The 17346-nt window shown below is 34.9% G+C and overlaps 2 protein-coding genes and 2 pseudogenes across 2 annotated transcripts; 1 reads left to right on the top strand and 3 right to left on the bottom strand.

The window, feature by feature from the left end:
• Nucleotides 1-1899: 1899 nt before the first annotated feature.
• On the bottom strand, nucleotides 1900-2250 carry LOC145590677 (uncharacterized protein At5g39865 pseudogene; annotated as a pseudogene).
• Nucleotides 2251-5753: 3503 nt separating this feature from the next.
• LOC145590676 (sister chromatid cohesion 1 protein 1-like) lies at nucleotides 5754-8093 on the bottom strand. The gene is made up of 9 exons (XM_081647088.1): nucleotides 7998-8093; nucleotides 7703-7865; nucleotides 7536-7618; nucleotides 7298-7460; nucleotides 7107-7191; nucleotides 6725-6900; nucleotides 6546-6630; nucleotides 6338-6450; nucleotides 5754-6229 (listed from the first exon to the last, which is right to left on the bottom strand). The coding sequence occupies exons 1-9, from the start codon at nucleotides 8091-8093 to the stop codon at nucleotides 6147-6149; spliced, it is 1047 nt and encodes a 348-aa protein (XP_081503214.1). The 3' UTR covers nucleotides 5754-6146.
• Nucleotides 8094-8182: 89 nt separating this feature from the next.
• On the bottom strand, nucleotides 8183-10539 carry LOC145590675 (sister chromatid cohesion 1 protein 1-like). Its single transcript, XM_081647087.1, has 10 exons — nucleotides 10472-10539; nucleotides 10332-10390; nucleotides 10185-10229; nucleotides 10077-10096; nucleotides 9914-9990; nucleotides 9687-9810; nucleotides 9115-9256; nucleotides 8931-9009; nucleotides 8673-8785; nucleotides 8183-8325 (listed from the first exon to the last, which is right to left on the bottom strand). The coding sequence occupies exons 1-10, from the start codon at nucleotides 10537-10539 to the stop codon at nucleotides 8183-8185; spliced, it is 870 nt and encodes a 289-aa protein (XP_081503213.1).
• Nucleotides 10540-15269: 4730 nt separating this feature from the next.
• On the top strand, nucleotides 15270-17339 carry LOC145592646 (peptide-N4-(N-acetyl-beta-glucosaminyl)asparagine amidase A pseudogene; annotated as a pseudogene).
• Nucleotides 17340-17346: the final 7 nt, after the last annotated feature.

Genomic DNA, 17346 nt, shown 5'->3' with positions numbered 1-17346 from the left:
AAAAATACCCAAACTGAAAACAAATGAAACTTATATTAATCTTTCAATTCTTTTCAATATTTTAACATTATGTTCTAAATTATTAGTACTAAAAAATTAAAACACTTAATAATAATAATATATAAAAAAAAAAAAAAAAAAAAAGTAAAAAACACTATCAACATCTCAGGGCAACACCTGGATCAAAACACTAGTTAATATATTTAAAATAGTACTTCGTATGAAAATCTGAATGCATGATAAAATTACTCATCGATTGGTGTAATTATTGTTAATTTTACTATAATATATCGCTGGTTAACCTTTGCCTTTAAAATAAACGATACTACTTCATCCGGCCCCTTAACTTATGTCATAGATATTTTAATTTCATGTTTTCATCACATTATTATTGTAATTTCCTTATCAGACGTGAGACATCAACCAATGCGTTGTCCAAATCAATTGTCTGCCCACAACTTATTATGCTAGGTTCAATTCAATTTGTTTAAGTTGATATCAACTATACTACGGAGTAGTTAACTTGTCATCTAAAAGTCTTGCTGACTCGTGACACCATTTGATTTTACACTATTTATTAACTGTACTTTGATTAACTTTTGTAATTTTTGTCTAAAAAAAAACATTTTTAATTTTTAGCTATTGTAAAACAGACATGTGGGATTTTATTTTAAATCATTTTAATGTATATTTTATTAATATTCACTTTTTATAATTTTACAATACTGAGATTTAACATTATGCGTAAAAATAGTACATTGACAAGCGTGAAAAAAGAGGTGTCAACTAAAAAAAAACCAGAGGTAGTATATAGGAGCTGATATTGGATTGATTTCCGTACGCCTTACGACATTAACCCAGAATTATTTGTAGTCTTGTTTGGAATTTTTTCATGCCAAACTATACTTGAAAAAAAAAACCTAGTACTACTTCCATATTTCTATTTCCTATTATATGCAACAAAAGGGATATTATTTATGAAGTATTAAATACTCCTTTATTGTAAATAATAATAATAAAACGGAAAATTTCTCGTGGCATTGACAATTTGTTACATTGCGATGTTTTTAAGAAAGATATCGTGAATTCTCAAAAAAAAAAAAAAAGCAAGATATCGTGAAATAATATTGTAAAATATACTAAGTGTTGTTTTTCATTAGTTGACATTTTTAACTTCTAAAATTTCAATAAATTTTGAATGAAACAAGATGATAATTTTTTACGATCATATAAAACTTATTGCGCGATTTAATGACATACTCCATAATTATTTAAAATTGCAAAAACGACAAATTGATCGTAATTTTTGCCATCACCACCAGTCCAAGACAAATGACTCCCGCAAAAACAAATGACTCCCAATTCCAGCAACAAAATTAAACTTCGGAATAAATACTGAGTAAATAGCTTAAAATCTTCCTGAGTTCCTGGAGATATGATACACATTTTCCCTTCACTAATAATAATCAACAACATTATTGAAAATTTTAATCAAACAAAAAACACATAAAATACCGAAAATATCTGTATTCCACTATTCAATTTCATATTCTCAACTATTTTTACTTTACAAAATTTGGTATCACAAACATAAAATTAAAATTCTGTGCCTAAATTCACTACCATCTTTCCTCAAAAAAAAAAAAAAATTCACTACCATCAAATTTATCTATTCCTATCAATCTAGGCCGGAGTAACCATAAATTCAATTTCAATAAGACGGTTTCTCCCAACATTGTAAAAAGAAAAAAAAAAAAGTTCTACTTTTTTCATAATCCTACGCCTTCACGGCTTCACATTTACCCTTTTATCTATTTCACCACTAACCTCCAAAAGACTTCTCTTTTTTTTTTTTTTTTTTTTTTTAAAAAACCATTTTAATTTTACTAAGCAAGTACATCAGAATAAAACAGAAGTACAAAAATTGCACTGAACCAAACCATTGACATTACACATGGAACAACTCTTAAACCCAGATTTATCCTTATGACTTCCATCACACCATTGACACACTACAAACCTATAACCTCCGCACACTTTACAAATCCCTCCTTCATCCAATGGCAGCCCTCGGATCATCCTCTTCAATTCTCCGCTCTCTTGCAGCCGTCGGATCTCCTCCACCCCACCAACATACTTTCCACCAACATAAACCGTCGGTAAACTCGCCTTCTTCCCTGTTGGAGAAGGAATTATCCTCTGCAACTCATCAACAAACCTTGCATCCATCGCTAAATCTCGCTCGTCCATTTTAACTTTGTATCCTTTCAGGATTGATCTGACGGTTTTACAGTCCTCGAATGTCCTCCTCACCACGTGGAGGCTGGTGTAGTAGACGACCACCTTGTTGTGCGAGTCTGGTGGCGGGTCGGGCTGGTGGGCCTGACGGTGGGCCCATGTTCTGACCCGGTTGAAAACAGAGGGCTTCCTGGGTTGGGTGGTTCGGGTCGGGTCATCGTAGAGAAGAGAGTTGATGTCCTTGAAGGACACAGAGTGATGGGCCGGGCTGAAGGAAGCAGAGGAGAGAGAATGCTTGTGAAGTGGGGTTAGTAATGGAGAAGGGTGGTGATTGAAGAGGGTTTCAATGTCTTTTAAAGAGGGAGAATGTAGATGAATTGGTGAGGATGGAGGGTGGTCATCCAAGGTTAAGGAGGGTGATCTTGTGTGGGTGCGAACAGAGGATTTCTTCACCCATGGAACCCACATTTTAGGAGAGAGAAAATTTATGAAAAAAAAAAATAATTGGGGTTGAATTTTGAAATGGGTTGATGAATTTGGGAGAGTGAGAGGTTTTTAAAGGGGTGAAAGAAAAAAAATTGGATAATATCAAAAAAAAAAAAAAAAATGGATGGAAGAAGATGAAAATGGGTTTGGATTAGTAGGTTCTAGTGAGTTTCATTTTCCTCGTGAGTTTGTTTTTGTGCAAGTGTGCAAGAGAGCAAGAGCAAAAGAGCATTAATTGTTGATTTTTATTATTAAAAAAATATTTAATGAGAATGGTGATAATTTGTTGATTTATTACCTTGTTTGTGCTTTGAAGTTTGATGATGTGTTTAGATAGCGTAATGTGAGAGACTGTGTCATTAGTGAGTCATGTGGTAATTGACTCTTGTGTCTTCGGTTACGGAGTATGATTGAAAATGGGTTGAATCGAGCTAAGTTGAATTTAAAATTTGAAGTTATTATTTTAAAATGATAAAATAAATTTTTAGTTTTCCATTCAATTATTGATTGATGGGCATTGGCCCATTGCTATGATAGTTGTATCATATGACAAATAGTTTTGTTTTGATAAATTTGAGATTTTAATAAATATGTTATCATCTTTTTCAAAAGCTCACTTAAATATGAAGTTAGTAGACGGATAATTTTAGCTAATTATTGAAAAGCAATGGCATACTCAAAATGTAAACTAAAAAAATTAGTTACGAATTCTATCCATACAAGACCGATTGTTATATAGGACAAGTAGGAGTATATAAAAATTAACATTTGAATTCGTGGAAGAATATTGTACTCATAAGCCTAATAAGCTAGGTGTGATATATGTGATTTAGTTCCAAATGAAAAATATGGATCAATGGATCATGAATTGTAGACTTACGAATAGGGATGATCATGGGGGTGGGTCGGATGTGAATGATGGTACCTCCATATTCATACCCGTCTAAAAATCTTATACCCATCCCCGCCCCATCACCCGTGGCGGATACAATATCCATATCTATACGCGCCTCACCGGGTACAAGATAGGATCCATCCCCGCCCCATCACCCACTTGGATATCCATACCCACCTCATACCCGCCCCAAAACCGTCCCAAACCTATTGCCATGATGCTCTATTGTATCACATTAATGACAATTATACCAAATTAGGTTAAAAAAATTGGGACTTTCCTATTCAATCTTAATGGGTCTTAAGGGTATCAAGTTTCATAAATTCTAAACTCTTCTAAAGGAAATATGGTGTGGGGATAAGGCGGGTACGGGGCGTGGCGGATATGCGGCGGGTCTACTCTAAAATCCACACTCGTCCCATCACCCATGACAGATACACATTTTAGACCCATACCCGTCCTATCACCCGCCAAACCTCCCTCCATCCCCGCCCCACTTGGACTGGGATGAGGCGGATCTCCCATTTAACCCGACCCACTGCCATCAGCTTTGTTTTAGGGATTAAATAATCAAATAACAAGGACTCAGTAAATAAATTAATGCCTATAGATAAGTTACATAAGTAAATGAGGTTAGTGACTTGGTGAGTTGGTGTGCCTACTTTAGGAATTGCACATAAATACATAATTCATCTGAAATTTTAACCTTGCAAAAATAATTAGACTTTACATAGCTTTTCCCTTGATTCCCTCCGCATCTCCCTCTTAGGAAAGTAATCATCAATTTAATGCATGATATCTCAACCTTACCAAAAGTATCTGATTGCTAATAATTTTTTTTTGAAAAAATATCTGCTTGTATTAAACTTTGGGTCTATCTGTTTCATCTTTATATAATTTATCTCGACTTGTCCTGATATCCTATTAAACGAAATACTACCTCCGTTTCATATTATATAAAGTACGATCGTTACAAATAATATGAAACAAAGATAGTATAACTTCAGGAGTACCGGACTACCGGAGTAGGACTCACAATTGTCTCAAAGGGCCCAAACGCTTTGATTGGGCAAGCTAGACAGACTACCCCACTTCTCCCCACAAGCTAGATTTCTCAGGCTTTTTTGGGTTAAACTCAGGCAGAAACTAACACCCATAGTTTCATACCAAACTAACCAAAGTATTTCAATAAATCCTTTAACACTGGAATTAGAACGCTATAAGCCCAAAATATTTAGCTGACAATAACATGATCAAAAAATTATACCGTTGCAGAAACACGCATTTGAAATGTGATGCCATTTGAAATGTGATGCAAAATTGCAAACATGCAATACGTACGTGTAGTATGTTAGGTGTAATTATTTACAGTTTTACATGATTACAAACTGTAATTATGAGCCATAACCATATGCATAACCATCAATTATGTGGACCACGACAAAAAGTTTTTATTTCTTAAAGTTGCCATTTGGCAAATTTCATCATGGAAACTAGTTGTTGATTTACTTTTTCATGGGCTAACAGCAATACAGCATTACTTGATTTTTCTAAATGAGGGTTTTGTGTTCAAACCTGCCTATTTTGGTTCAGAGGTAACAATCGTGTATAGTACTATTCTATTTTAGTATGTCTAGAAAAAAATCGTCAGTAAGAGGAATGATTCATATGTGGATTTCCAAACACGGATCCACTATTGAACTTTGTAAAGATATCTGTGAAAAATGTGACAATTAATTTTGGACGGATGCCACACTCATATAAGTATATTGGTCATTGCCAAGAGCGTCCGTAGGTGTGAATCTGAAATATTGTTATCAAGTATAGCAGCTGACCAAATAAATCTCAGAAGAAAATGAAGCATGTGGAGACAGCTTAAAGAGGTACCCATAATATACTGCAAGAAGTTAGGGAGTGTGAGCTGTTTTAAACCGTGTCAGCTAGATTTAAATCTTCTTATTAGTTTTCCCAGATAAGCGTATCTCATTTTAAGGGGTTGAAATCATGGGAAGAAAATAAGAGACATAAAATCGAGGCCTTTATAAATGTGACATGAATAAAACATGATTAAATCTTTCAAAAATTATCATTGTATAATATATATGGCACACTTGACCTTATCCTGATCAGGTAAACAAGGAGATACAATGCACTTTAAATTGCTAATGATAATTATAATAATCAGGTCGTATAGCTGGATAAGACATTCATCATCACTGAGTTTAATTGGCTGCCTTTTCGACAAGTGTATCGATAAACATATATACCCTCCTATATACTTTGTATGAATTTAAGTCAATAATTTTCTATATCTTATATACTAGGATGCAGTAACCAATATATTAAGAAATATGGACTAAGACCTTTATCTTCTGTAAGACTATAAGTGTATTGAAAATCCTTTGAGTTTTCTGCAAGCTGCATACTTGAAAATGTTTGAATCAGTAGAGTGTTGATCAGTGAGATAGAGTAAGTGTGATATCTCGGTGTTGTGTGATGAATTTGAGCTCTTATAATGCACACATTTTCACATCTTAGCTCCTCTAGAGATGTTAATGTCTCCGTATGCCAAATTCTGCTGCACTTTCAGGACATCACGCGTAACCAAAACTGCAACGCATTTGTTTTTTTGTGTCAGTAGTTTGAGGTTAAACTCATTGGTGATAAAAACATAAATTAAAATGTAGCTTGTGAAGCTATAAGAGGATTGATGTTTACCACAAGTCTGATAAAAAAGCTGTGCAGCTTGCTTCCTGTTCATACCAAAAGCTAGCTGGTTCAATGATTCTGTCTGAGGTGCTCCTGGGGTCTCGAAGTATGTCTTCAAATGCCTAGATAGTTATCAAATCAGGGATCAGCCATAATATTTTAGATAAGAACATATTTTGCTTTTGTAAAACAGAATCCGAAATGACTCAGGGTTTACGTTTTGATATTGTTGGCCATCACCTCAGCTTCCTCATCAATTGCAGCACGCTGAGTTTGAGTAATTCCTGTTTCTACCAGCAGCTCTGCAAACATCAAGCAGTGATAAGATTGTCTGAAATTTCCTCACAAGTATTGCTACTGCAAGAGCTAAGAGCTAATATATCAAGTGTATGTTACCATGATCAGGGGTTGGACCATGTCGAGAGTGCCTAGGCACCTTGAAGCTTGGTTGTCGCTCACCAAATGAAGGAAGATTGAGTTCTGCTGCATCATGTATCCATTGGTTCTCCTCATCCAGTGACTCAAGCCCAGCACTGTTAACTCTTGCTGTTGAAGGCCTTTTCTTTCTTAACCTAGGAATAATGCAGTTTTAATGACCTCAAAGCCTATGTATAAATCCATCATGAGTTAAGGCACCGTATTTGAATTAATGTTTTTGTCCAGAATCTCATTCATTTTCTCAAAAAGCAATGAGATTTGTATCAAGAGGTACAAATCTGATTCCTTTTGAAAAACAAGTAATTATACAGAGGAACTGCATTTTAAATTGTGTACTAACCGTTCTGAATAGCTGTCTGAGGTGTTAGACATAAAGTCAAGTCCAGGACCTGGGCTGGGAACTGATAATGATTTAACAGATGCTCCTGTAATAACACATAAAGCTCAACTTAACATCTGAAATCTGGTATTTTTTTCTTAAAAATAAGGCAACATCATATAATAATATCAAAAAGGCAGCATTCATTATACCTGAGTTAGTGACTGCAGCATTTGGATTTGTTGTGCCCACACCATTAGACATGAGGTTGAATTCATGGAGAGGTATCTCCATTCCTGTGGCCACGTTGCTTCGTATTCTTTCATGTGAGGCTACTCTTTCAGTTGCACCTCCATTGCCAAATTCCCCCATAGGCTTCAAAAGCAAAAATTCAGTTTGACCATACATGGAGTTTTATCATATAAAGCTAGATGAAAAAAAAAATCTTACAATCTCTGGTGGATCTCGATAGTCTTGTCCAGGGAGAGGTGAGGATGATGATGGTTCTGGTGGAAGGGGTGAAGTAGTTCTTCCTGTACAAGGAATTCAATTTGTTGTGACATTTTTCACAGCCAAGCTAGAATTCTCTTATAGGAGAGAGAGAGTAAAACACTGACCAGAAGGTGAATCTTGTCTAGGCTGTATACTTGTCATCCACTGATCTAGAAGCGGTTGTGGATAATACACTTCATCATATTTTCCAACTAAACCACAAGATAGCGCAACTGGTGGCAGGTCTACTAGTTTGGCTATCTTCACAGTTGATTTTGCTTTGTTATGCTGCAAAACAGTATTTGCAAGGTGAGCTTGATAGCAGTAGTTTCCTGCCTTAGCAACTCTTAGAGAGTAGCACTGTATGCATGCCTTCTATGATAAATTAACAGTATTAGAAAGTATATTTGAGGGAAAAACCTCTACGATTTTGGGCCTGTTGGTCCGTATGTCACCCGAATCTTGGAGCCAAGTTTGGTATAAATTGCTCGGAAGCATGGTTTGTTCAATATCCATTATTAGAGGAGCTTCCCTTGCTTTCCTTCTTTGTGGCTTTCGCTTCTGTACATGTTTCTGTGGTCTCTGTAATTGGGTTATAATGATAATCAGCTACATTTCATTTCCAAACAGGACACAGACACGACACAGCTTATAATAGCTACCTGTCTTGCCTCCCTGAATTGGGAAGGAGATAAATTAGCATGGTCTACTGGTGGTTGGTCAGGAACGTCGTCACCAGCTCTATCATCTGCATCCAATTAGCTTGTTAGATCCATTTTGTAAAATCCCAACAGAGCAAGTAGTTATTTTAATCTCTGTCTATACTAGAACAACAATATCAAGCCTTATTAAATCTTCTTCATGATGGAGCATTGGAGCTTGAGCTTAGCTATGTAGCACCAATTGTACAGTTATCAGTTTATTTCTGAGCATGCTTCTTCAGATAATAATTTTGTGCTTTCATTTTTAATATTGTGTCGTTAAATGCGTTCTAGTGCTAGATTGGTGAATGGAGGAAATCAATATATGACATGTAATAATCCACTGAATTGATAAATCTGTCCCATTGGTTACTCATGCAGTCATGCTACCAACCTTTCTGTGGCTCCATTTCTGGAGGTGGAGAGTGCGTAGTAGCAGGTGGGATTTCTGTTTGCCCATGAGACGGGAAGTTATTTTGTGTTTCCTCATCTCCTTCAATATCAAACCTGCACGGAATAGATAAAAAGTTTGTCAACTGAGAAAATATAATTAGCTGATTGAACATGTTAGTCATCATAAAGGCTCAAGAGCTTTTTTCTTCAAATAGTTAAAAATTTCCGTGACTCATTCAGCACTGCAGTTGGGATTTACCTTTCAAAGCGATTATAGAGGCCTCCTCCTACTTGATATGAATCAAAGGGGTCATCTAAGGTGATATTAGCACGTTCAGCTGAGAAAACAATAAGCAGAACGCAGAATAATTAGATGGTCATTAATTACCACTGAGGCGGAATGATATAAATCCATTATGCACACACCTACACAAACAATCTACTGTAAACAGACACAATCACAAGCCACAAGACAGAAAATTGGGGACTTGTTGGACTAGTGTCTAGAGAAAAACCTTGATGGTGTCTATCATCCTGTTCTTTTTCCTTGAAGCTCTCAGTGAGCTCATCAATAGTATCCAGTCTCTGGTAGATCACAGATAGGTTCAATTATCAGCAATTAAGGCTGCAACAAATGTCAGAATATCACAGCCTCTAGAAAAGACTCAAAAATACATTAACACTACCATAATGTGAGATATGATCTTAGTACGTAGCCTATAAGCTGATAAGGAGTATGTGGATCAGAATTTTGCACTATACCAATTAAGAACTTTCCTAGTTCAATCCTAATACCAATGTGCCCAAAGGGTTGCAATTGGCCGTTGTATGAGCCTACTCAAGCTTCTTATAACGCGTCTAAACAACTTGGTGAGAAATAAAAGTTTTGAGTTAAATACATTAGGTACTGCCGTACTGTGCAGCTCTTAAAAACAGTAGTCATATAGCAAGTATATAAATTGCATCCCAGGTTACTAGTGAACGACTTTAGATAAAGTGCAGTGCTTCAATTTACCATGGCAAAATAAGTTGTTTGCTGGAAAGTTGCACTACTGGTAAATTTGTTAGAGAAGTCAATAGACTGCTCAACATCACCAATATCTGCATCATGATTCTCAGGCAATGTCACAGCCTCAAACCTGCACATACAACACAAACAGTCAACCAAAACCCCCATTAAACCCAAAGATCTAAAAGCAGAAATAAACAATATACAAAGGGAGAAATCAATGTAGGACCCACTTTGCTTGATTCTTGCTTTTGGGAAGAACTGTGGGGTCTACAGCAGGTTTCACCTTCCATGCTGAATTGATCTCAACCTGCACAAATTGAGCACAATATCTCAATAATAAGCAGAATTATGAAAGAAAAAACCCTAGAAATAAGATTAGCAAAATTTACATACCAGAAGACGGTTAACATCATCTGTTTGAAACAGAAATTCACAATTAGTAGCTAATTAAACATGATTGAGTATTAATCAATTCGAAAAATCGACTAAAATGATGCTCACCATAGAGGAGTCTGACTTTGCGCTCATAAACAATCACCACACCACCTAATTAAAAAATACAATTATTGAAAAAACTTAATTATTCGGATAAATAAAACTGAAAATTATAAGAAAGAAATGGTTACTTATTCGGCAAGTATATTATACCCATTAAAATTCCAGACAATCTCAGCGCCATTGGTACAGAAGGATTCAAAATTTCTTCGCTGAAATTTCAGAATTAGACAACAATGTCAGAAAATAGAAATCAAACTTGACCTAAAAAAGAGAGGAGAGAGAAAATGAACCATATTCGGATGATGTCTATTTGATCGAGCTTTCTCCGATTCATCTTCGCATGCATTGTTGCTGCCATCCTTATACCCAGAGAGAGAAGAATTTAGTGAACTGTGAAGCTCCATTGATTAATTTTGCAGAAAATTTTCGCAGTAAAACTTAAATTGATTAACAACAACATTGATCGTAATTCCATTTTTAATGACGACAAATTTTGCCAAAACTGAGCAAAATAACAAGAAAAATTTTGCAGTTAAATGGAAATTGACATGAATTTGAAGACGTTCTGGAAGAAATATTGGTTCATTATGTCACATAATTTCCATAATCGAGCTAAATTAACTAGCATAGTAGCATACTCGTCCTCATACTGTGAAAATTCAAAAATCCAATCTATGTTATATATTATAGCCATTTTTGTTGAAGAAAATAGTTATAGATAATATAAAACTAAAAATAAAGCGATGTAAACAAAATTTTAAGTTTCCTTTGATAACAGAGGATGATTGAACTAACAAATTCGTACTCATAGTACAAAAATCAAACAAAAAAATTAAAAGAAAATCATATTATCGAATTCCATAATTTTATTTGAAGATTAAACACTACATTACTTAAGAAATCGGCTCAAACAAAAAATTCCAGTTAATTTTGGAATTTCAAAAACAGAGGACAAATAATTCCAAAATCCAAACCAAAAAAATATTATCACCATTTTAGTTGAACTTGAAGATCTTTAGAAGGTAGGAAATCGACGCCAACAAAATTTCAAGTTAAAAAAAAAAAAAATCGAAAACAGAGGAAGAACTAGAAAAACCTAGCTAGAAAAATCTACTACTAATAATCAACCAAAAGCAATAATAGATTAATCGAAGCTAAAATTAAAGGTTTGATGAAGTTTCAGAGAGAATGCAGGAGAAAAATCGTTACCATATCTGTCCAAGTGGAGCTTTTCGAGCAAGCAGTTGATGAGAGTAGAACATTGTAGCTAAATTCCAGTTTTAGTTCAGTGTAAGATAGAAGAAGATGGAGATGGAGGAGGTGAAGCAGCTTCAGAGGAGCTTAAATAGAGCTTTAATGGCGGAGAGAAGAGAGAGAAAGTGGAGAGAGAGTGAGGGAGGAGGAGTGTGTGTCAGAGTGGGTATGTAACAGAATCCCCGCCAAAAGGCCAACAGTGGAATTTTGAGGAGTGGTTTTTATTTTTACTGTTAGCAAACGCATGTGCATCTTTGCAACTTCATTTTTTGTGTAACGTGGTTATTGTTGGAAATCCATGAAAAATATTATCCACATTAAGAACTTCTCTGGAGCAAATTTGCCATACTCCAAATCAAAGACTTGTCCTCCTTTGATTGTGTCGTGATTTGGAAGTCTTTAATTGGCTTCTTTTCTTGTCTACTCCTATATAAACTTCTTAGCCCCCAAAATTTATCATGATGGTTTTTATTTATAATTGAACCCTAAACACGTAAAAACAAAGTTCTTTTTGAAATCTAAGCAGTTCTTGAGCAAATCCAACCTTCAGGGTTTGGATACACGAATTACGAGGAAAATTGTGTTAACATTGGGGGCCATGCGTCATACCGGTGGTGGTGTATTTCTCTTCTAATGCAGTAGATTCTATTCTACAGCACAACTGTAATATTAAGATCATCAATCAAGTATTTTCCCCTTTCATCTTTATTTTATTATTGGAATTGACATACCAACACTTGATTGAGACTGTCAAAGGGAAGCAATGAAATTGTTTCTATTCACACAAAATAAATCTAAACAATATACGAAGTATGAATGTATGATGATATATTGTGTTAATTTCTAATATGATTATACGGGTATCAACTAGAGTCGTTTGTTCACTAGCAAATGTACCAGTAATTCTAGTTGGTGCAAGTTTGCAATTATGTACCTATGTTGGCTATGTAACTGCACCAGTAGCCACTAGCTTACTAGCTAATCTGGTTAAAGAACCACAAATATAAGTAATGCCATCTTTATTTTAGCCCAATGGATGATGGGTTTATGGCCCATTGGACCACAAACATGCTATTAGAGTACGTATTAGCCTGTTGGGGTTGCATAATAGCTTCTTATTGGCAAAGAAGTTGGAATCAACTAGTAAATCAATAAATAATTAAATATTAATAATTTGTCATTCTCCAAAAGTTAATATTGTAATTAGTCGTCTTTGATTATTATTATAAATTCAATCTAAATGAACATATCAACAAATGAGCAGCTGGAATTGTCTGGCTGTTGACAAATATAAGCATCATGCATCTTATAACATGGATAATAATCCAGGAGTTTTTTAGATGTCCATCCTTACCACCTCTTGATGTCTAAATATAATATACTTCGTACTAGGAAAATGAAGAAGACCTACTGAAAATAACCATTTAGGAAATGCAATATTTTGTGCCAAAAAAAAAACAAAAAAAAAAAAAAAAGGAAATGCAATATTTTAAACCTTAGGGCTTGTTTGGCATCATTTTTGGTTTTCAATTTCCAGTTTTTTTAAAAACCAAAAACCAAAAACAGGAAACAAGAAAAAGGTGTTTTCACTTTTCTGTTGTTAGTTTTCAAAATTATCATGATTTTAATAAGTTTAAATAATTTTTGATTCATTATGGGACATATATCACATACTTTTAAAAAACAAAAAACTAAAAAACAGAAAACCACAGCAATGCCAAACGAACCCTTAGCTTTTGTAAATTTTTTATTTTTTTTGGTAATTTTTTGGTGTAAATTAAAAGTGTTTTTTTTGTTGATGATGTAGTAACATAAGTGAACCAATGTTATTATTTGAGAATCGATCAATAAATTTGTTTTTTTTTTTCAATGTATCTATCAATGCTTCCTCTACGTCATGGGTAACAATATTATTGTTTTTAATTGGTCATAATAAAACAAAAGAAGAGTTTTATGCACTGAATTCTTCAATAGAATTTTCATTTATCTCCGTACACAAATTTTAAAAAATCAAGATATATTCTCACTTTCATTATGTATTAGTCATGTTGAACATATATCAAAAATAGTCTAAAGTATTGTACCGTATGTACCATATTGAGAAAAGTTTGTATGACTATATCAACTATGAAGCTATTTGTGAAATGACATTGGTGGCAATTTATATTTCGAGAATATCCCACAATGTAATTATATGTATTTCAAAAAAGAGAAAATTTGTTTTAAGATTTATAGAAAGGAAATTGAAAAAAAGAAAAGTTCAATTAATTCTCCCATAGTCCTCCTTGGAATTAGAGGTGTCAAAAGCACATCCAACCTGATTCGATCCGAAACCGATCCAAAAAATATTCAATTCAGATTTGAATTCACGTGGACATAATAATTTAGTATGACTTAACTATAAAAATTTACCCGACTCGACCCGATCCGATCATCCGAATTGACACTCCTACTTGGAATACCCCTCCCCTCCTCTCCTCCTGGCCTGCGAAGAAGTGCGAACACCCCGTCAATATATAATATCATTAATCATTATCATATCATAAAACTTTGCTTGCCGGCAATTTGATAGAATGTTCTTACTTAATTCGAACTCTTAATCACGAAGAAATAACAATAGTATCTAATTATATACTTAGCCTACACAATTGATAAGTCAACAAACGAAACTTCCATCATTTTTATGTGAAAGTTCATCATATAAACATCTTGTAGGATATTATTACTGAATTAGTTCAAATGTCTTTCATAGAAAGATTAAAAGTAATCAAACTTGTAAGATTAGTTGATAATTACTATTCTTAATTTGTTACGACACTAGGAGTAATTATGACTTATGAGGTTAAGTCATAAAGTTAATCACGAGTTTGGTTAGCTTACTCCACTCAATAAATCATACTTGGATTTCATTGTAAATTTTACATGTTTTTAATATTGCTAATTATTGTTAAGGTGATTATAAGACAAGCCATGCTCAAGGTTGAAATGATTACACTTAGATCATTTCTATAATTCAAAGTCAATCTCAAGTATGAATTTTCAATTCGGACTTACACTGATAATTCGAGTCATCATCAACCCAAGTTTGAATGATCGAGCAACTTAAGATTAGGTAATAGATTACGATAAAGTAAAATCTTCATCAAATTACTTTCCTATTGTTTCAATTATTACAAACAATTTGGTTTTCTAAATTGTTTAATAAAATTTACCTCCTTAGTCCTTACGTACTTTAAGTCGAAAATGGTTTACTACATTTGAATTCAACCATGCAAGTCTAACCATTAGTTCATAATCAGTAACTTCTTCTTACCTTACAGCTTAGCTTCTCTCAATACTGATCTAATCACGTAATTCACAAGCAAACTTATCTTTCCATCTTACCCTATACTTCCTTAGCTCTATTCTTACAATAATCAAAAAAATTTGACTGACATTTATGCAAATACACGAGTTTAAATTGACCTTAAACACATACAACTGTATATTAATAAAAATTATAAGATAATAACATTTGAAATTATATATTGAAACTAATTCTTATTTTGATGACTAAATTTAAGGATGATTATTGCTCATTTAATCATCAAATTGGCAACAAAATAACACCTTATACATCTTACAACCGAATGTATATAAACTTTTTCACCAAAATAGTCACGGATACTAAAAAAAAATAAAGGGAATAATTTTTCTTGAATTGGATCTTTTCCTACAACTTCCCTCCATGTGAACAAAACAAAAAACAAATCCCAATCTAAGGAATAAAAAGTCAAACAAAACCCCTCCATATAACTCCCTTCATCTTAAAACCCAAAAAATACAACAAACTTTCCATTTTTTGATCAAACAAAATTAATTATTCAAACTAAAAAAAACAAACAAAATGCACTCCCACCACTTCTCTACCATCTTTCTCATCATCTTCCTCACCTCACTTTCCACCACCTTCTCACAACCCCACCACCTCCTTAAACCACCGTCTTCCGCCGCCAACACCACCGCAACCGAATCCATCGCCCTCACTCCGCCACTCCCAACCGCCGCCCTCCCACTCCCGCCACCAGAATGTACTCTCTCTCTCCTCAACAACTCCTTCGCTTACACCTACAATCAACCTCCTTACACCGTCCTTTACTCGCCGCCGGTCGATTGTCCTCCGCCGTGGTCTCACGTCGTGCTCCAACTTTCCGGCGAGGTTTCTGGCAATCAGTATGATCGTATTGCCGGAGTTTGGCTTTCTGGGGTTGAGATTCTCCGGACTAGTACCCCTGAACCTTCTGACAATGGAACTTTCTGGAATGTTGACAAGGATGTTACTAGGTATTCCTCTGTTCTTGAACAATCTAATGTTTCTCTTTCTATGATGCTTGAGAATTTAGTCAATGATGAATTTACTGGGATTTATAATATTAGTCTTACTATGTTGTTTTATAAGGATGATGTTGTTGCCGAAATTAAGAATCGGAAATTAGGGTTTGGTTCTGGGGTTAGGGTAGGGTTAGAATCTGGGGTTTTGGGTAGTGGGGTTTATGAAGAACCAGCTGATTTGGTGATTCCTGTTGGTGAAGAAGGTGATCAGGGGTATTGGTTTAGGATTGAGAATGAATCTGAACCAGGTTTTAAAAGGGTTGCAATTCCGATGAATTCTAAGAGGATTGTGCTTGAATTGTATGTTTCATTTCATGGGGATGATGAGTTTTGGTACTCAAATCCTCCTACTCAATACATTGAAATGAATAAGTTGGATACTCGTCGAGGGAATGGTGCATACAGAGAGGTTTTTGTTAAGATTGATGGGAAATTGGTGGCATTTGAGGTGCCATTTCCGGTTATCTTTACCGGAGGAATCAATCCGTTGTCTTGGGATCCAATTGTTGCGATTGGGGCATTTGATCTCCCTTCGTATGATATTGAGTTGACCCCGTTTTTGGGTTCCCTTTTGGATGGAGAAAGTCATACTTTTGAGCTTGGGGTGGCTAATTCGCTTAGTTTTTGGTTGGTTGATGCGAATTTGCACGTTTGGGTGGACAAGAACTCGACTCAGGTTGAGGGGATGGTGGCTGTTAGTGAGCCATCTGAATATGAAGAGTCGCGGGAGTACAAGTTCAAGCAATTGGATGGATCATTTGAGATTGAAGCTGAGAGAAAGAGTCAATCTTCTGGATGGGTTAATTGTAGTACTGGCAATTTTACCACTAGTATAACTCAGAAATTGAAATTCAAGAATTCGATTGAGTTTCAAGGAGCTGGTACACAAAAGACTGTTGAGCAAAAGGTAAAGGTGCAGACAGAAGTGAGGGTGGTAGCAGAAGACGGTACAGTGGTCTCTTTAAGAACATCAAAACGTCAGTATCCACTTCAGATTGTAACTTCAACGATCCCTGGACCGGAGATAGATACAGAGGTGATGACTACAACCATATCAAACGAATTGAAAGTGAAGTCCTCTGATGGGAATGTGAAAACAACTCTTCAAAACACTCAAGAATCAGAGGGTTCAATGATGGTAAAGGACCATTCAGTTCTTTCCGGTAGAGCTGTAACTCGTCAAACTTTGAGGTTGAAGGGAACTAGCTGCTTTTCAAGGAACGCTGAGGCAGCTGATGGGATACTTCTAAGGGATGATTCAGTTGTCGCTTGCTCTTCTCTCAACAATGATCACAATGATTTATTGAGTGCTTGGTAGACTTACAGATCTCTTGATTTTGCATGATTATGAAAGCTTTTGAAGCTTCACTGTTAGAACAATAATGTATCATGTGGCCAGTGCTTAGCTTATACTCATTATTTATGCACTCTGGCTATCATGTCTCCACTTTACCTTTGTAAATCACATTACTTGTATCTTTGTTTCTGTTTGTTTGAAATTTTGAATGTGTGTAGTGTGCTACTGTTTTTTTACACCTGT

This window comes from Chenopodium album, chromosome 18 (assembly GCF_948465745.1).
Source record: "Chenopodium album chromosome 18, dcCheAlbu1.1, whole genome shotgun sequence".
NCBI classification, from domain to species: domain Eukaryota; kingdom Viridiplantae; phylum Streptophyta; class Magnoliopsida; order Caryophyllales; family Amaranthaceae; genus Chenopodium; species Chenopodium album.
The sequence above is the reverse complement of the archived record's forward strand: the minus strand, read 5'-3'. Positions and strand labels throughout refer to the sequence as shown.